This window comes from Rhinolophus sinicus, linkage group LG02, assembly GCF_036562045.2.
Source record: "Rhinolophus sinicus isolate RSC01 linkage group LG02, ASM3656204v1, whole genome shotgun sequence".
Taxonomy (NCBI): domain Eukaryota; kingdom Metazoa; phylum Chordata; class Mammalia; order Chiroptera; family Rhinolophidae; genus Rhinolophus; species Rhinolophus sinicus.
The window spans coordinates 94,218,481-94,239,694 of record NC_133752.1 but is presented as its reverse complement, the minus strand read 5'-3'; the positions used below and the strand labels follow the sequence as shown (position 1 = coordinate 94,239,694).

The 21,214-nt window shown below is 34.2% G+C and overlaps 1 protein-coding gene across 21 annotated transcripts in view; it reads right to left on the bottom strand.

Moving 5' to 3' along the window:
* The window catches only part of MLLT10 (MLLT10 histone lysine methyltransferase DOT1L cofactor), a 198,267-nt gene that overhangs the window by 12,497 nt on the left and 164,556 nt on the right, over window positions 1-21,214 (bottom strand). For all 21 annotated transcript variants that reach the window (XM_074324864.1, XM_074324863.1, XM_019755986.2 and 18 more), the window contains 8 exons: window positions 19,760-19,938; window positions 9,658-9,775; window positions 8,207-8,279; window positions 5,410-5,564; window positions 3,403-3,591; window positions 2,887-2,975; window positions 2,390-2,751; window positions 1,212-1,308 (listed from right to left, as the gene is read on the bottom strand). In XM_074324864.1, coding sequence (XP_074180965.1) covers window positions 1,212-1,308; window positions 2,390-2,751; window positions 2,887-2,975; window positions 3,403-3,591; window positions 5,410-5,564; window positions 8,207-8,279; window positions 9,658-9,775; window positions 19,760-19,938 — 1,262 coding nt within the window. The remainder of the gene's footprint in view (window positions 1-1,211; window positions 1,309-2,389; window positions 2,752-2,886; window positions 2,976-3,402; window positions 3,592-5,409; window positions 5,565-8,206; window positions 8,280-9,657; window positions 9,776-19,759; window positions 19,939-21,214) is intronic.

The following is a 21,214-nucleotide window of genomic DNA, read 5'->3' as shown; positions in this document are numbered from 1 at the left end:
AAAGGAACCCTCATACACTGTTGGTGGGAATGCAGACTGGTGCAGCCGTTATGGAAGGCAGTGTGGAGGTTCCTCAAAAATTACGAATAGAATTGCCATATGACCCAGCAATCCCTCTCCTGGGTATCTACCCAAAAATCTGAAAACATTTAGAGATAAAGACACGTGTGCTCCAATGTTCATTGCAGCTGTGTTTATGGTGGCCAAGACATGGAAACAACCAAAATGGCCTTCGATAGATGAATGGATAAAAAAGTTGTGGTATATATACATAATGGAATACTATTTTGCAGTTAGAAAAGATGATATAGGAACATTTGTGACAACATGGATGGATCTTGAGAGTGTAATGCTGAGCGAAATAAGTCAGACAGAAAAAGCAGAGAACCATGTGATTTCACTGATATGTGGTATATAAACCAAAACAACAAAAGAACAAGACAAACAAATGAGAAACAGAAACTCATAGACACAGACAATAGTTTAGTGGTTGCCAGAGGGTAAGGGGGGTGGGGGGGGTAGGGGGTGGGAGATGAGGGTAAGGGGGATCGAATATATGGTGATGGAAGGAGAACTGACTCTGGGTGATGAACACACAATGGGATTTATAGATGATGCAATACAGAATTGTACACCTGAAATCTATGTAATTTTACTAACAATTGTCACCCCAATAAATTTAATTTAAAAAAAAAAAGTATACATTTATTTATTACCCATCTCCCCTATCAGAATGAAGCTCCATGAAAACACAAAGTCTTGTTCGCCACTTTGTCACTATAGTCTACAAGAGTACCACAGCACATGTCCTAATATTTGTAAATCAATCAATATAATGTCACTAGGTATCACAGACTGGCAAAGACAAACCATATTTGCATTATGCATCCCATTATGTGATTTCAAAAAGCAGGTAATCAGTAGGCACGCTGAATATCTATTTAACTTAAATCACTTTTTCCTAATAAAAATCAAACATTATCAGTAGTCACGGGGATGTAGAATGTAGCATGGGGAACATGGTTAACAATATTGTGGTGACTGCGTGTGGTGCCGGGCGGGTACTAGATTGGTCAAGGGGATCACCACATAGATTATACTATATAGATGTCAAGCCACTATGCTGTACACCTAAAACCAATAAAAAATAATGTTGAATGTGAACTGTAATTGAAAAAATTTTTTAATTTTTTTAAAAAGGAAGCACTTACTGGCGTGAGCTGTTGAGAATTTAACAACTGTTGAAACTGCTGTTGATGAAGAAATATTTGTCTTTGCTGGTCAGAAAGTAATCCTAGTCCCGAGGCACTGCAAAAAGATGAAAACCTTTACTTGCTAGTATATACCTTTAATGGTTTTTCAAATGTAAAATGAAAGACCACTCTTTGATTTGATGTTTAATAAGTTAACAAGTCAAGTTTTTAATCACAATACTTTCTGAAAACAATGGTGCACAAATTTCTTATTTCTGTGTGTATGAGCACGCACATGTCGCACACAGATATACGAGAATTCACATTGTCAAGAAATGTTTTGTTTTCCTTTCTATGGTAAACTAAGCAGGCATTAAGTTATTTTACAGAATAGAAATTCACATGTGTTTATAACATATACATGTAATAAGTTATTCTTCATTACTCAAGGATAATTTAACCCATACTAGGTAACACATATTTAAAACAAGAAAGAATCCAAACATACTACTAAGTGATTTGACCTAAACTTTTTTATTGGTCCCAATGGTCAGTAAAATTAAGCACCAGTGAAAAGAGAGCCAGAATAAAATAGTTTACTAGTACCCATTGCAAATCCATTTAAAATTATTTATTCTTCAAAAATATGTTCAATAATAACATGGCTTTAGTCTCCTTATTTTGAACAAACATTCAAATGATTCAAGTACAACAAAACAGTGAATCTTACTCCCCGGAAATGCAAGATAAATATTTGACCTTCACCCTATATCAAAAATCTTTGATTATAAAGCTAACAAAATTACATAGCGAATTTTAAGAAGACAATATTCCTATGTGATCTTCATCACAATATTACTTTTCTTTAGAATTTATGATACATGAAGGCAATATACAAGGGTAAGAAAAATTAGCATTTAAAATAGACATTACAGATCAAGACTGAAATTTCAGCACAGAATATATTTAATGCTTTGTTACTAAAAGTGGTTTAATTTTGTTTTAATTGAATTACTTCTGTTTGAAAAACAAATGGCTCTTGGTATAATATACTTAGTTTAAAAGTCTGGCAAGTTTTAATTTCTTAGCATCCATCTACAAGGAGCACATTAAAAATCCCAATCTAAAGCACAGACAATATGGTACTACTATAATATGTTGCACTGAAAACCCTAAAATATATTTAAGTTTCTTACCTGTTAGTCAGTGTAGCTGGCATTGGATGAGTTGCATTAGGTGGTACAGTTGTGTGGGTGAGGGGGGTAGGGTTCTGGGATATTGTGACAGGGGTCTGAATAACCCCATTTAAAGCTCCTACAATGCCATTAATTGCCAGTTGGTTACCTGGCAAAGCTCCAATTATCCCACCCACACCAGGCACGGCAGGAATGGTGGATGTTACAGTCTGCATTCCGCTCGCCAGTGCCCCCACTGTCACACCATTGACCTGCTGAACTCCACTAACGCCTGAGCCCTGCTGAGCTGGACTCTGCCCAGCAGGAGGTGGAGTAGAAAGAGCTGATGAGCTGCTGGTGCTTTGTCCACTGGAGGTTAAGTCCTAATGGAAGAAAGAATAGAAACTTAAATTGTAAGGAACACAGCAAAACTGTTTAAAATAATTTGAAACCATTTAATGTGATATACTATTGTTCATAAGTAAAACACACAAATGAACTAACCACACCAAAATTACCTGATTTAATACAGGAAGAGAATTATCAGGTAAAAAGCTGTTTCCTAGATGAGGGCTCTTACTGCTGTTCAAAGAATCAGTAGTAGGAGCTAGAATAATAAAAGACAAAAAGAAACCTATTTATCCTGTTAAATTACATTATGTATAAGATTAAAGGCTTATCTAAAAGCTTATCCAGAAGCCCACATTAAAAACACTTAAATATTAAGTCTTGCTATTCCTAAGATCAGTTTAAACAGAAAAATCTGTGTCTCTATTGAATACCATGGCTTTAAATCAATAAAGAGATCACTACACATTTAAATACATTTTATCATTAAATTATGTACTAAAGCAGTTAAAACAAATTCAAGTTCATCACTTAACAGGATTCTTTATGCTCTTCAAAAATAACCTATCATTTCTTTTCTACATCTTCATATAAGTGGTAACCAGTTATTATTCACTTATTATCTAAAAGATATTGAAAATCTAGCCTAATTTCCTTAGATACACAGTAAATATGTTCATACTTACCATTCTGTGCTGAAAACGCATGCATTTGATGAGATGGACTAGGATTTGTTGTTATTGTTGGAAAAGGCACTGAGAGCTGTGCATTCAACAACTGAAGGCGTTCCTTTTTGGCAGTCAAGTTTTTAATCTGTTCCTCTAATCTTCGATTTTCAACTTGAAGTTGGTGTAATGACTTCAGCATTCCTAAAACTAGCAAACATTTGGATAGTTTTTAACAAAGACAAGTTCACACACAAAGATTAGGTTTCAATAACTTAAGAAATTAAGTTAAAATAAAAAAGAAATTCTGTAAACCATTTCTAAATGACTAGGTTTTACGCCTAAATTTATATGTACATAGAAATATACCACAATATATTTGGACATATATAAGCATAACCAAAAAAACACCCACCTTGTTCTAATTTCCACTCAAAGAAAACTGACAAACACATTTTATTTTCATCAAAATAAAAGACTAATTAAAAATCTAAAGTGCCTGCCATGATTCTACATTAAAGTCATATTTACAATGGGAAGGAATCATAGCAATATCCTTCAACACAAAAAGAGCACAAGTTTTTGTTTGCTGCCTGATGACGCTAAACCGGCCCCCAGCCACGGTGAGAACCCTCCCAAGCCCAGCCGCTCCGCATGCTGATGCGCACACCCCCCAGCAGGGGGCAGTGCGCGCGCACTGCAGCCCCCACTCCCGCAGAAGGCGCAGCGTCTGTAAACAGACAGGCCTGTTTCCGTCCTGCCTCATCACCTCAAATACGGTTTCAATTCATTCCACAACTCAGACCTCTCCACTGACAGCAGAGTGCTGCTGTTATGCCACAGTGATAGGCACTTTTTAAATTTTTATGTATTAAAAAGTTGTATTTGTTTAACATGCCCTCAGGGCCTTCAAAAGACACAACTCTACTGGTACTGACACATATGGTCGTTTCCCAAGGGTTTAACTTTTATCCCTCCTCCACAAGACCCCACAAAGAAACCCTGAGTGCACCCAAACGATATGCAATAAAACGAAGTAAAACCTGTCTTCCAGCTATAGTGTTTAAAGGATTATCCCGGCATGAACTTCCTCAAAATTAGCAATTTTTTGTCAGGGCACCATTCATAAAAATACCAGTTTATGGCACTTGTCTACTAACAAGCAAAATGTTTTGTTTGAATAAAATAAGGCAGCAAAAGTTTATATCGCAAAATGATAAAAACGACCTATATTCTTCACAAAAATATATATCCTTAACACTAGGCCACTTTTCCAGCTAACTACCATCTGCAGTGTGACTTTGCTTTTTGGCATTTTTCACCCATGGCTCCACCCCCAGTAATTAAAAGTGTAAAGATACTAAATATGTACATATAATATATATATTATATAATTTAATAAGTAAATGATATATAATATATAAAAATACATATAATTTGGTATTATTCTTTCTCATCAACATTGTAAAATCAATAGGCTTATTAGCCATATTTGACTACATGCATTTTTTTAAGTAAATTCTCCAGAGGTGAGCAAATTTCCTTCAAACAAGCTAAGAAAAAAATACAACTTGTGTATTTCAGTAAAAGTTAAAAATCAATAAGAACAAAGTACCACCATTATGATAGTTATAAATGGTAACAATAACCAGTGAACAGAGAAGTGCTTTCTATGAGCCAGGCAATGTTCTTTATGTATTTTTTTGTCATTTAACCCTCAAAACAACACTATGACATAGCAACATTATTATTCCCATTCTACAAATGGGAAGTTAAAGCACACTGCCATTTAAGAAACTTGCCCACGATCATACTTTTAATAACAGGTAAAGACAGGATTTAAGTCCAAGCAGTAAAACTGTAGAATTTGTTCTATAAAACCCCTATATTACATTTTCTTACCATATTATATAAAACTTGTATCATAATTTCATTGCTAGTCCTGATGAAGTGTAACTTCTTCATCCATCCACCTGTCTGTTCACGCACCCATTCATCTTTCTTTAAAGACAAGAAAAGAATACTTACTGTCACTAGGAGTACCCTGTTCTAATAAAAATTGCTGTCCTTCACTCCACTGCCTCTCCAAAAGCTGTTCTATGCTGGCTGCTACTGGAGGCAGATTTTCCAAACTGTTGTTGCCTGGTTGATCATAGCGAATCTGCAAGCTGCTTACAGGAGATCTGTTGAAAACATTAATTCTCAGGTTAAACAGGAGAACCTTGTGAAGGAGAGCGCATTCACATTTCTCACCTTATGCTGACCCTTTTCCTGTGTGAGTTTTCTAACACCAGGCTGCCTATGCTAGAACTATAAAACCATAATCTACCCTAAAATTTAGTAATTACCATTCTTCCTCCTTGAATTGTAAAATCAAGGGGATAACTGGCCATACTCGATAATTAAAAACCCCTCGAAAACATAAACACATCACCAATAATCTCTGAAATAAGCTATAAAAGAACTTGATATAGGTTTATGAGACAAAAGAGAAAGACAGGATTAGAAAGACTTTAAAATAACTAGCCAGAAGAGTTCCATCATTCTGTTTTAATACGCAAAATATTATTATAATAATGTAGAAAGCATTTTAATTTACAACCAAGAAAATCTCAAATATTAGCAAAAAGAAATTTTAAATAATTTTGAAGAAGCGTTGTTATAAATTCAAAAATACTTATTTGTATTTTCAGTATTAAGGATCAAGACCAGAGCAATTTTTATTTGAGCCTTTTATACAAATTTTTCTAAAATGTCTTAGATGTGTGTACTTCAAGTGATGATGACTTAATCACCTCTTCCAAAACAAATATTACTTATATTAAGATGAGTATGTAATATTCTCTCACCTACTTTTTGTTTTAAATTAGCAAATGTGGCCATTTCTGGTTCCCAGCTTCCATACTAACAGAACACATTAGTAAAGGGCTTTAGAGTTTTCAAAGTGTGTCCACATAATTATCTCATATGATCTCCACAACAACCTAGCGAGAAGTTGAAACCTGGCTTATTGGCTCTAATTCCATCTGAGGAAACAAGATAAGGCTTTAGTGACTTATCCAAAGACACACTGCTGGTAAATGACAGAACTGGGGCTACAACTCAGGTTTTCTAACAACCCACTATTGTTTTGCTACTGCCCTAATATGTTTCTCTACAAAAGTCTCTTTAAATAAGAAGTTAAACAAATGAGGCTTTTTATTCCATATGTAAACATCATGTGTTACATACGGTTGGCCCTCCCTCTCCAAAGAGTTTATTACGCCAGAATAATTTAGGCTATTATACTTCAGGCTGATCTTTAAAAGGTAATATAAAGTTGGAAATATATGCTAAAAACAATTCTATACCATTTATTGTGTTAAATCCCATTTAGCTAATGAAAAACAAAGAACTTCACCAAGCAAAATAGCACTAAGGGATCTTAAATAATTTCTGGATAGTTTGTATGATATTTTAAGTTTAAAGGGGAACACAGAAATGCTTCCTCTACTAAACGTATGAGCAAAAATCCATTAACTTTCTTCTTAGAAAAAAAGAATAAAACAGTACAGAAGTAATCACAGCATAAAATTACAGACTAGGCAGATGTTATCACTGTGTACTTCAGATTACTAGCTTCAAAGGAAGGAATATTTAATTTTCCACAGAGTTCAATTAGGAAAAACCATACTACTTTTAGTTCACCTAAGAATTATATAGGGAAAAGGCACTAATAGATGTACCACCAGAAAACAGCAAAATTTGAGGTTATTGGACTAATACTAATCTCTTTAATGACCAAGATGTTCCTTAACAGACCATCGGCAACTATGTCAGCAACACAGCAACACTAATATTCATGGTAGTCACCACATAAAATTTTTAATTTCTAACAGAATTTTTAAATTCCCATAGTTGAAAATTTTTAATTTCCCGTAAGTGAAAAAAGATTCTAGAAATGGGCTTTTTCCTCCTTTTGCTCTCCATTCTTATCCAGTCTAATACCATGCTTGAGGCAGTTTACAAAATTAGAGAACAGAGAGAAAACAAACTATAAGAAGGTGCAGAAGTTGAAAGTGGAATTAAATCAATAAAAAGATAGCCACAGCCTAAAGTTCCATTGTCTTCTATAAACTGACAGAATTATTTCCTACTACCATTCTCCCTACTGAGAACAGAAGACTTGGGGCACTCAGATTACGCTGAGAAATTCAGCCCTTCAGTACAACTCTGGTTAAGAGTAACCTGCTAACAGGAATAACCTCATATATATTATACACTATTAATAATGGTACCTGAATTCTTTCATATAATAATTAAGATAATTTCACAGAACAATGTAATACATTTGCTACACTTTGATTCAATCTTAAGAATCAGAAGGGTTTTAAAGATGAGCCACAAAAACTTCATTTACTGAATTAGGCACTAGAGAGGAAAAGGTTAAGTGTATTGCCCACAACAGCGCTAAAACTGGTACCCAAAGTTGAAAGCTTTAAATGTGTAGCTTTAAGAGATTTTAACACTATTTTATGACCAAAAAGAGTTACCCAAGGTAATGCATTAATAGTACCAGCAGCTAAATATATAAATGATAAAAACAAAAAAAGTTCAAATTGATTGGAAACCAACAAGAGTTCTGTCTTTTTAAAAGCTTAGAAATCTATGTTTAAATTAATATTCAAATTAATTTAGAATCTTTTTTCTTGACTGCCCAGAAATGTTTCTTATCTTCAGAATGCTTTTATAGCCTCACAAATGTACACTCTGCTGATACAAGACAAAGAAGTTTGCAATGTCAAAATGTTTCCTTTGGATACTTTGCAGTGTAAATAATGCTTACCGTGGTGAGAGACTTCCTCGGGGTGAGCTTCCTCTGCCAACAAGGCTGCGGCTATTGTCTCCAAGATCTTGATCTGCAGTGTAAATATTTCATAGCTGATAAAGTGACTCTCACTAGATAAGAGGTTTTAAGCTCTTGCCCTGATTTTTCCTAAAACATACAAAAAACCCTTACCACTATCTTTGCAGTAACTATGCAAGTAGAAGGCCTAGTATGCTGCTAGTTTAGAATTGCTGAACTGTGGCATGTAAGGCGTTGTCCCTACACGTTTTTGTGGGTGTAGAAGGCCATGGATTACGTTCTGTTCTTTCATTCCTTTCAATTTTACAGCACAGAAGCGTGGTTTGCATTTGCAGCACCCTCCCCTCAGCCACTTTTAATTTCTACGGTTAAAGTAATGAATCACAGCTGTGGACAGCTAATCTGTATGCTTATCACAGCAAATCCTTATGCTTTGTATTTTTTAACACTTTGCATCCCAAGACAACTCATAAAATATGTAATTTATTATATAGAGCCACACACCAAGACTAAAATTATATTACATGGATACTCACACCAAGAATAAAATTACATATAACATTAAATATCCAAATTGACAAAAACAAGTAGGAACACTGAATTATGTATTTAAAAGGAAAAAAAAATTTCTTCAAAATATTCGTTAGGTAACACAGAAAAATCTCTGCGTGAAAAGTTAACTTTTATTTCCCCTACAGTTAGTTCCTTATAAAATCACCCTTTCTGGCCTCTTTCAAGGTTGTTCTCCCCTTATTCCGAGTCAGGTAACCTCTGACCCTTAAAGGGTAAAGACATGACTGATCCATTCTTGGTGAACTGCTAAACCCATTCCCATCCCCCAAACAGGCATGACTACTTGGACATGTCAACAAATCCTTAAGGATGGAATGAAACAAAGCAAATCCAGAGGCTCATTAAAACAGCACAAGAGGCAAATGCTACAAAATGGCAACTAGTAAAAATTCAGGATTACTAAACACTGTAGAAATTCCCTAACAGGATTTTTTTAAACCAAGTTTGTGTAATGCAATTTCATGAATTATGCAAATAAAGGTTTAGGCTATTCACAGAAAAGCCCAGTGTTATGTTACTTTCATTGCATAGAACTGAGAACTGAACACATCAATCACAAAAGTCACAGGAGACATTGTTGCATTCCTGCCTGCTGATGGCTCTGCTTAAACATTTACATTTCAGACAGTAAAAAAAGCACATCACTATTTTGTAGCACAGCATACTATTTACTTCCAACTGTGATTCTTCTGGGGTTTTTTTGTTTTTGTTTTTGAAAAGGTGCCATCCTATCTTAAGCACACCTTTAGACTTTTCAAATAAAATGAGTCAATAGGGGGAAAATTACATTGGGGGGGAGGGATTACATTGGGAGAGGGGAACAGAATTTTAGAGTTTAAAAATTCTTGAAAACTTACCTGTTTGAGTATTTTCAGATTGAGCAATAAGAGCTGCCATTGAAGAATTTGGATTTAATCTACTGCCATACATATGAGATGGTGCCTGACTGAGAGAAGATCCAGATAAGGTATTTGCCTAAACGAAAAGAATTACAAAGATTAATTATATTTGAAAATATCTTAATACATTTCCTCCTGATATACCTAATAACAATTTTCTCCAACCTAAGAATATAAGCAAAAATGCCTCACTTTCTGAAGAGCAAATTTCATTCTTGTTTTACCATTCCAACATTTCAATTTTTGAAAAGTTACATAACTCCAAATTAAAAAAAAAAAAAGGATTGGCACAAAGTTAACTATTCCTGCTTTAATTTCGAAGTATCTAGTCGGTATCAAAACCCAGCGGCATGGTAACCCTGTGAACATATGACTAATTATTTAATCTTATTAAACCATTTACAAAATAAGGGCAGGTAGACAACAGATGCCTAACAAATGCTTTAGTCTCTTACATCACAGACTAGCTAGAAGGAAGTCAAAAGGTCCAATTCCTACTTCTAGTACTTTAACTATACGGAGCCATATTTCCATTGCTTAACTCGGTCATTAGTAAAACCTGCACACTATTTTGTTACTTCCTATTTTGATAGACTTGGAAGCCTGCTGCTTTTTCTGTTTTGTTTTGTTTTTATTTTAAAAGAAAGCAAACAGGCATCACAAGTATGTTTTCTATACAATGCAGGGCTCAACGAATCACAGCTTTGCCCTGACCCCATATAAGGCACTGTCTTTTTGGCAGGAAGCCAGCTCTACTAACTGAAGAGCTGGTCCAAAGTTTGTAATTCATTCATGTTGCTAACCACAATTCTGAAGGCCTCTACTGGGACTTGTGCCAAACAAGCGAAAATGAACCCTTAAACAGATGAAGCTAAGGAGGCTGGCCAAAGTCTTGCGTAATCCAATGTAATAAAAATGCCTTCTTTGATGTGAATACTTTCTCCCACTTTCCAAGAATATTATAACCTTAGAATGTGGCATTTTGGAAGCAAATCTCTTATACACAAAATACTGTTACTCAAAGAAGGCTACTACATACTAACCTGAAATACTCTTCAGATTTAACAGAACCACAAATTTTAAAGTACATTTCTTATTCTTTTTCATGAATGAAATCAAACTTAAGCTTTTATAAATTAAATCATTGTCTAGTTGTTTCAGTACAAAATTCTGGAAAATAGTTTCAAAGAATTGAAGCACATCTAATATAAAAAAGCTGAATAACAGCCAAACAAAAGATATAGGACATTTTGACACGTGTAACTGCACACAAGAGACCAAGACAACATAGTAGTTATAACAAGCAAAATATTACAGAGAATAAACTGTGTTTCTGGAAAGACTCAGACCCTGACATTAAATTTGGCTTCTAGCCAACTTATTAAGCATGAAAATTGGACTTTAAATTCACAGGAAGAGTCTTGGTAATGAAGAATTCTGTCCTTGCTTTCCATTGTTTCAAAAGGTATATTTCAGGGCTCATACTTTAATGTCTAAGTTCATTGGTCAATTTCTGGGTTTCAGTTTTCCTCTTATTAAAGATATGTATACAAAGCCAGTAAGTTTGCACTATAAAGTCCTGTTTAACAATCAATTAGCCCTCAGTAAAAGATAAGTCATAATATTAACCTAAATATCATACTAGACACTTGCCATGTATTTAGTAGTGTAACATACAGAAAATACACATATCATAAATGAAAATATAGTAAGTTTTTTTACTTCTCCAGAAGTCAAATACTTGGGAATCTTGGCTACTCATAAAATAACTTAGAACAAGAAAAATGCAAACTGACAAACAGAAAGACCAGATGTTACCGGTCCCATGTGCTAAAATCTCTGGTAACTTATACATAAAAATGCCCTTTGCAGAGCTAATTTACTCTTACTCTAGACATAATTCTAAAAAGATCAACTAAGCATATAACAGATTAGAAGTGGAAAATTAATTACAAAGAGGGAGAAAAAGTAATATTCTGAGACAGTTTGTTGGCAGCAAGAAGTTAACAGCTGACGGCAAGAGAAGAGAGAAAAATATGAGCCAGAGTAAGAGTATTTATTACAGAGTGCCAGGGGCGTGGCGTTCAAAGCACATGGACATCCAGAGGCCTTAGCATCTGCATCTCAGCCTTTTGATTCTCCTTTTTCATGCAATCATCTTTTGGCTGAATCAGAACTAATATTATACCAGTTGGACTACTTTTTTAGTTCCAATTATCAGTTTTATGAGCTGCCTTAGATTCTTGATGAGAATCAAAAGATCCTACTCAGAAACACACCCTTTTACAAGAAGGGTTCCTTCTGCCAAGGGCTTTATATTTATCCTTATTAGCTTCAAATTTCTTGAAGTAGTCTCCAAATTATCTTAGTTTCCCGATCACACATTACGCTCACTATATTAAAATATCAAAATACAAAGTAATAAAACAGCATATAAACTGATTTGCATTATGACTATCATCAGGAAGAGGATAAATCATCTTTAGCATAATTCCAAAGCAGGAAAATATATATTTTATAAAAATAGGAGGCAAAAATGAATTAATAATAAAATGATAAAATAAAATGGGAATACATTCTTCATTATCCTGGATGACCAATTTCCCAAAATTGCTGAGTGGGTGAAAAATCATCTGGTAGTTTTCTGTTTTGTAAAAAAATACTGCATTTATCTAAACAAAAAACTTCCAAAAGCAATTGAAAGTAAGTTATTAATTTTACCAGGTAGGTTTTGTAGTATATTAAAACATCTAAACCACTCTACATTAACATTATAGACGGGGAACAGGAGTCACCAAAGACTCTACAAAAGTCTGACACTGTTTAGTCAATACTTCTGAAATGACATTTAGAATGGTTAGTGCTGGGAACCTTTGATAACTGTTGGCACCTTAGGACCAAAAAACCCCCCAACATTTTAGTGAAAAGTTTCCACAACTTAGTGGCAATGAACGAGGATGAGTGAGACAGTAGGGGAAAGACAGACGCCTTACGGAGGAAGAGTACACAGGTAATGTCTGACATTCTGTAAATTCAAAAATCTTTGTCATTAATAAGTGAAAGCATTAAGATTCAGGGCGATGGAAGGACATCCACGTGAACCTAAAGAAACAGTGGTTTTGAAGCATAAGGGACACTAAAAGCTTTTACATAAAAGAAATCTGAAACAAGGAATAAAGGAAATACACACACACTTCACAGCATACTTTGGACATCGATTAAAAAGTACATTGAAAGCAAATTACTAATGTACTGTAAGTCTGCTTCAGAAGATCTGGTATAAAGACTGGCAATTCTTTTTAAAAGGAAGTACCTACCTTACAACATTTCAATTTTATCGTGCCAAGGTACGGAGAATGGCTGTTGTGGATAGAATCACTGTTGGGTCTACTGGCACTATTAAGAACATGAGTTAACTCTGGGAAGACTGAGTGAAGGGTATCCACAATATACGTGAACTGTACCCTGTACTGTTTTTGCAACTTTTGCATACATCTAAAATTATTTCAAAATAAGTTAAAACAAAAAGAATATGATTACAAAACAAACTAGGTACTTGGCTTTATAGTGTCCCACTGAAATGAAGTCATCTACTCAAAATGTGAAAATAGGTATTAGATTAAGATAAAAATTTTTATATAACTATAAATTCATATTGCCATAAAAAACTTTTGCTTTAACTTCCAATATATGGTATCTTAGAGAATTTTGTTCCTTCCTCAAGATTAATAACTTAAAGGAACAACTTCCACTCAAGATGTTATATTACACTTACTCTAACACTCTTGTAAAAGCCTCATGAAGAAAAGTAGAATTATTTTACAAGATGGATCCAAAGACAAGTAGAGTAAGAATAAATTGAATAATTATTGAGTTAAGTCTAAGTTACTTTGAAACAAAATATGTTTAGGTGTCTGAGTCAAAGAATACCCTTAGCAAATTTAGAATAACTTATATTAAACATCTAGATAAATATGAGAGTCTACACCAAGGCAGTATTCAAACTCAAAACAAATCAAAGATATTTTGTATTTCCTAAGTACACTGACATACCATATTAAAATATTAACAAAATTAAAATTACATTTCAGCTTGAAATGTCCCCGTTGTTAACAGGTCACCTCTTTATGGCAAATCTCTGCTTATGACCACAGAGAAGTTTTTAAAAAGCTCTCGCTGTAAAGTAACTACCGAATTCCTAGGCTCATTCCTCCAGGTAGTTGTGGAGGGAAAACGTCAGCCTAAGTCTACTCATTTATGTGAATAACAGATTTAAGAGTGGGTATTGTTTTGGTAGATTTATTTTTCTCCCTAATGTTGGTAAAGGTAAAAAAAAAAAAATTCCAGAAAGAATAGTACCTATAAATATTAAAAAATACAGAAAGAATAGTACCTATAAATATTTCACTTTTACAAAGTACCATAGAAATACATCATCTAGAGGTAGATATGGAACTTTATGCTTCAGTCATACAGGAAGAGGTTATAGCAAGCATTTTTTAAATGTGCAATTAACCTGTCAATAAACATTAAAATCAAATGATTCAAACAAGTTCTAAAACACAGTAGCTTCTTCTTCAAGCTTTTCAACCCTGACACGATTAAAAATACATTCTTCTAAAACTCTGTCAGACTTACAAGTTGAATATTATTTTTTTAAATTCCTATTTCATGTATATTCTTAGAAGACAAACCTTTTTGCTATCACTGTATCTGTCATAAAGCAAGCTTCTTACTTTGGGCAAAGACCTGTCTTCAATTTCCATCTGTAAAACTGGAGATAATAATAGTGCCTACCTCATAAGAATATTGTGAAACTAGCTGAGTCTTCACTTCACATGGAGGGTGCCAAAAAATGTAAACACATGACTTGTATTCATCTTTTGTTATCAGTATATACATATTGAATATTACAATTTTAATACAGGTTTTTCCTTTCTTAACATGTTTATATATTTTTTTGGCACCCTCTGTATGTAAAGGGCTCAAAAGAATGCTTGGCACATGTAAGCACTTGAATTTTAGCTTTTCATTTAAAAAATTACTTTCATAAGCTATTATGGTTTCCATTTTTCCATTAACTTCGTTAGAGAATATAATTTACCAATTATATTCTGATATCAACATGGCTATACTTCAAAGATTAAAACATATTTCCTAAGAAAAATTAGAAGGTATAAATTAGAAGGTCTAGTCATGCAATGATATCTTAATTTATACATTATATAATAACATAGCAATACTACAAATATAATGTAAGGATTCAAATATTTTAATGAAAATTAATTTACATATTGTTTTCAATTTGTTTGACCAGAAAAGCTTCCAGGAAAAATTAGAGAACACTAGAAAATTTTCAGATATTCTCTAACTCGACTCAAACTTTGCGCTATGAAACATATTCTGATAACAGACCCCATTTCTGTGTCAGCTACCACCAGTACGGCTTTAATACTCAGCGTGTGATGAGAGATGAAACCAAGTGTGAACAACTTTCAGGTCCCATGAGTAGGCTGACTGTTCAAGCTGTCAGGTTCAATTGCATCATTCCACATTACTCAATGCCCCTAACTGCTCCCTAATTGTTAGGAGCTTAACGTATTCAAAACTATTATTTAGGCTAATGCTGAAATGCCCTACAATTGAGTTTCTATAAAGTAGTAGGAGGGATTAAATAGTAGTTAAATCATCACTGAACACTCATGATTGGACAAGACGACTGCATAGAATAACCAACCAATTATAAGGTTTCCTAATTGGTTAATATCTATTCAATATATCACCTAAAAATAAGTCCACAGGACTACAGTGGCTACTAATTTAAGAATTGGAAAAGACCTTAGTCAACAGTTGAACCTAAAATGGCTAAAATTCATGTATCTGTGTTAACATAGAATTGTAAATTTTAAAAGAAAAATTTAATACTATTTTTAGTAAAAGAAGTGCTTCTGTACAATTTTTCTCATCGGTAATCAGGCTTTTCTGTAACAGTTGAAATTAATGATGTCCTGTAATAACTGTAACATCAGTATAATAACCATTAATTCCAAAGTACTTTATGGTCTGCAAAGTACTTATTTTCATTTGAACTTCACAACATACCAGTATAGCACGTAGAATAGGTATTTAAAGTTTTCATTTTACATATAAAAAAAATGATGCCTACAAATTGAAAAGACTTGCCCACAGTTACACTAAACTAGTGAGTAGCAAAACTCCTGGAACCCAGGATTTCTGACTCAAATTTCTGTTTTGCATTGTGTCACACAAACAGACACAGTAACATTCCTAACAATGTTTTTCAAAGAGATACCTCTTGACATAGAGGCACATAATTGGGAAATTCATTTTTATGGTACAGATTAGTACACCAGAGAGCAGGCTCAGGAGTCAGACTGTCTTGCTTCCAAATTTCCGTTCCACCACTAGACATGTGACCTTGAGCAGTTACTTAACCTTTCATCATCCAAGTGACGTTACAAAGCACTTACAAAAACTTATTTTGCTCAGAATGTTAACGTCCTTAAAAATGACAAGTCATTATAAAATTATTTAAAATAGATGAAACTTTCATTCTGACCAATCAAGTCAGAGATCCCCCGAAGTCAGGTCAATCTGCTTGGGAAACTAAACCATTTTCTCAAATAGAAAGAAAGTGTCATATCAGATGTCATTTGAAAGGAAATTAAGGACTACATCTAAGACACCTCTGCAACACACACACACACACTCTCTCTCTCTCTCTCTCTCTCTCAAATTATATGATGTTGCAAAACAAAATATTCAAAGCTAATTTAAGTAAAAGTCTCATAGAAATATGCAAAACATTAGTCACTAAACTGTACCTTATGCAGATACTTAAATATCTGTATCTACTAAATATCACATAAATCTCAGAAGTTCCTTTACTTAAATTATTTTTAAACTTGTATCATTTTTTAATAACAGTAACAGAGTAAACAATGAACCATGATCATCTACATGAAGACCGTATCCAAAAGCAAAACCTAGAATGCACAATATATTAGAATACAAATTTTAAAAATTACATTCAGTCTTAAATTCTATTAAAGGAATCATCTTTCAAACAAAAGCACTAGAATTCTCCCAAAGACAGAATAGAATGAACGTAGAACTGGGAAGCAGAGGGGAATTTGAAAGGCAAAATGAAAAACTAATGGCACCCCTACAGAAACTAATTTATACCTATACTCATGATACAACAGGGGCAGTGCATATCATTAAAAATCACATGGACAGTAGTCTATCTTCCAATAATATTAAGGAACTAATTGTAAATGTACTGCTGATATCTATGAAAGAATAATTACTCTAAAAACAAGTATATCAAATAAAACAATGATTTAAGACTGAAGAAAATAAAGTTGGGTTATCAAATATTTTTTTAAAGGTTTTTTTCAAATTAAGGCTGCTAAGCATCAGATACTCCCAATTTTACAAGCGTCTCCTTTTTCCCCCTATAAAGTCACAAATCTATTCTGTTTTTAATTTCTATTAGCCTCCTGATCTTACCTCCTTGACCACTTTGCAGGGAACAATTCATAAGACAGCAAACAAGTCAAACAAAAGGCCAGCCTATCTTACTTAACACTAAGACCAGAAAGATCAAGGATGGCTTCTGGATTTTTATCCTGCTGGCATCAGGCCAGTCACCAAAAATTAATACTTTCATTAAGTTTTTTGGAGGGAAGGAGGGGAAGCAAAGCATTATTAAAATTTAACATTTCTATTCTCTAATTTATATATTTTTTAAATATTTGCTTGCTGGTGTCATGGTTTTCTTAATAACTGTGATAAGACTTCTATAATTACATTTTAAATATTGATCATTTAAATTTACCCACTTATAGCACTGATCTCTTAATTATAAATCAACTACCTATATAAAGAGACCCTAAATAAAAGTCTAGGATGTGATTATTTAAACACTATGACTTGTGTGATACGAAAACAAACAAGGCCAATATGAAAGTTAACCAGAAACAAACTTCTGTCATTTTGGAAAGAAGATTCAATTACTAAGTGCATTACAATTTTAAGAGTCCTCTCTAAACATTTAAATTATTCTAAACAGTTTTGTATCCTTTCCCTTGCACACTGAGGAGAAAATTCACATTATGCACATTAAATACCAACACCATTGTCTCAGGCAGCTAAATTGAAGTAGTTTCGCACTCAGTTCAACTGAAGGGTCAACGTGCCTCAGTTGCCTGGAGACTGATGGTTGCTACAGCAGCACCAGATAAGCCAGGCTAAATAAGCTCCAGCTTGAAGGCAGAAAGCATTCTCTGCTGGACAGAATGCAGTTGTCTCACCATGCAGCATTTGGGTCTAACTGGATGATCATATTTACGAGACCCATCTTACTGAAACATGGGAAGAGAATAAACAGTAAAGATGTTAATTGAACTGAATCCTGGATTACTTGCAACTGTGATTTCTTTGTTCTTCAGTTGAGTCGTATGTTAAGTGGAATTTTCCCTCTAGCTATAAATTTCTCCTCACCACCACTTCCCCCATCGAGCTCCCTAATGCCAACCCCAAAACCACAAATACAATGAATAAGAAGAAATGAGATTTTTGCCTAATTCAGTCTGGAATTAACCAGAGAGTAATTAAAATAGACTTTTATAAAGAAAGAAAAGAAAAATGCCCACTGAAAATGTTCATGAGACTCTGTCCAAGGATATAAAGCTAGCAACAGCATATGGTTACACTTAATTAAAATTAAGGGATAAAACTATTTTTAAGAGCCATTCTCTCATTTATCTTTTCGTCCTCTCTAACCCAAAACCCCTATTATTATGGGTACCTCACTAAGTTTGGTGATGAGTTAAAGAAAAACCCAAACCAGTCAAATTCCCCCTATTCAGGTTGCCAGGCTGACCAAATAGTTAACTTTCATTTTCTAAGATACCACTAATCATGCCATTGATTTTCTGTGTCATACTGTCTGTTATTTATTCTAATACTTGACCTAATTATAATGGTGATTGTTTATACTGTACCATTTCATAAAAATAACTTAATGCTGTGCTTTGATGTACAGTTTACAGAAAATACTGGAAAAGAGTATATACTTTTTAAAGGCCCAAACAGTGGAAATTATGAAGACATAAAGCAAGAGTTTATAGCTACTTACAAATAACTACTTAACTAGTTATTTGTGATTAGACATTTATCACTGTTATAATTTTCTCAAAATGTTAACAGACTTACAACTAGAGCTTTGGATAAAATTAAAGTAAAATCATAAAGAATTCCAATATGTATATATATAATACATATATATAATATCTATGTATATAATATATTATATATGTATTAGGAATTTTAAATAATCGCTTTTGGAGAAATGGTGTGTGTGTGTGTATGTGTACAGCTTTGCCCATTTGCAGTCCTATTTATGTAATTCAAGATTATGATTTTTCTGATTTGACTCTTTCTTTTAAAGCATCCTGTAGACGAGGTCACCTATCAAGTCACAGATCTGTAGTGGAAGAAAGGGATAAACAAAGGCAAAACCACCAACACAGTAACCGTTATTTACAATATTTATGAACACTCCTTCTCTCCTACCAGGAGGGAAGTCATATAGTACTTAAAGGGATCCTTCACTCTGTGTCCTATATTCTCCTACACTGGTTTTAAAAAATGTAGACAGCAGATATTCATATATTATTTGTGTGGTTTTTAAAATTACAAAAGGAACTATAAAAGTCCAAAATTGGTTCATACTTTGTAAGTCCTACTTTTTAAAAGAAAGACTAAAAGCTCCCCCAAAATTACTGTTTTACATCATTAGGACAAAATTAGACTCAGAAACTGAAAAGTATCAGTTGGTGCCAACATATTTCCTTGTCTTCTCTCGTATCATGTAAAAATGTTTATTATTTCCACTAACATTTCAAGACAAATTGAGGTATTTTATAAATTCCTATAGGAAGCCCTATTTCATTTTTTCTCCTCCAATCAAACTCACTTTCAAACCCGACAAACCCATCTGTGTCACTTTGTAAATAACGCTGTAATAATGTACCTGACTTGTAGCAACAGCAGGGGCTGCAGATGATGCCGCTGACGGGGACAGAGCTCCCACTTGTTGCAAATGCCCAGAAGACTGCTGAGGTAAATGAGAACTGGAGACAGGAGTACTAGATCCTGAGCCAGATACTACGTTTGGAAAGGATACTGCTACATCATTGCTGTTATAAATACCTGCAAGAAAATAAATTATCTTATAAGTTAGCATATGAGTTATATGTCTATCTTCCATAGACACACATTAATCAGTAAGTTAGAATACCACATTTCCTCCTAACCCCTCCCCCAATGATAAATTTCATCAGTGGTGGTAAACATACAAAAGTACCAGTAACTAAATGAATAAATACTGACTTTTCATAAAAACATCTGTCTAAAAGACCCCAAGTCATTTTTATATATCAAAAATGATTTTGCTAATAGACAGAGATCACATCAGGAAGTGTTTTATAAAAATAAGGGTTTTAGGAATTCCTAAAAGCGTCTTACATAGGAGAATAAAGCAATTCGAGTTGCATGAAAATCATCTGGTAAGCCTTTCAAAACGCAGGCACTAAGGCCCCAGAACTTGTGATTGAGAAAGGTCTGAAATGGGAAGAGACTGTTTTAAAAAGGTCACCCACCCTACAATGTAGAAAATAAAATGGAACGGGACTAACTTTGAGATTCCAGGACCAACAAAGAGGCTGATGACATTGGTGGGACACAGCTATGAGAATAAATATAGGTGGATTCTAGAGATATTCACGAGGTAGAATAAACTGGACTTCATCACTGACTGAATGGGGTGTACAAGCAGAGGGGCAGAGGTAGAGGGGAGTACAGAGACATGAGATGAGCATGACGTCTGGACTACCAGGTAGTGGGAACATTCTCTTCAAGGAGCAAGGAACACAGTGGACGCATGGAGGTAAAAGCCAGAAGAAAAAGGGGAATGAGAAGGTAGAAACAATTCATTCTAAAGAAAGTGGTTGGGAAGGAGAAGGAAAGAGAAAATTAGCAAAAGTTAAGTGGAAACAAGGAGTTAATGAAAAAAAGGTGTTTTGGTTTTTTTTACAGATGGGAGCCAATAAAGAAAGAGAAGGTCTCTGAGGATAAAGGTAAGAGATGGGAATATCTGTAAGCCAGTGAGGTTCTCAACCAGGGGTGATTTTGCTCCACAGGAGGTATTTGACAATGTCTGGAGACATTTTTGTTGCCAAAACCAGGGAATGCTACTGACATCTAGTCGGTAGACGCCAGGGATGGTGCTAAAACATCTAACAATGCACAGGACAGCCTATAGTGTCAATAGCGAGGAAGCTGAGAAACCCTACTACAAACTAAGGTTCTTGGGAGGGCGGGAAGGAATAAGATCCTAAGAACTTGACATTGTAACAAGAGGAAAGCAGGGGAAAAAACGCACTTAGGTGGTCTGCAGATAAAAAAAAATCTTATTGAGAAACTACTG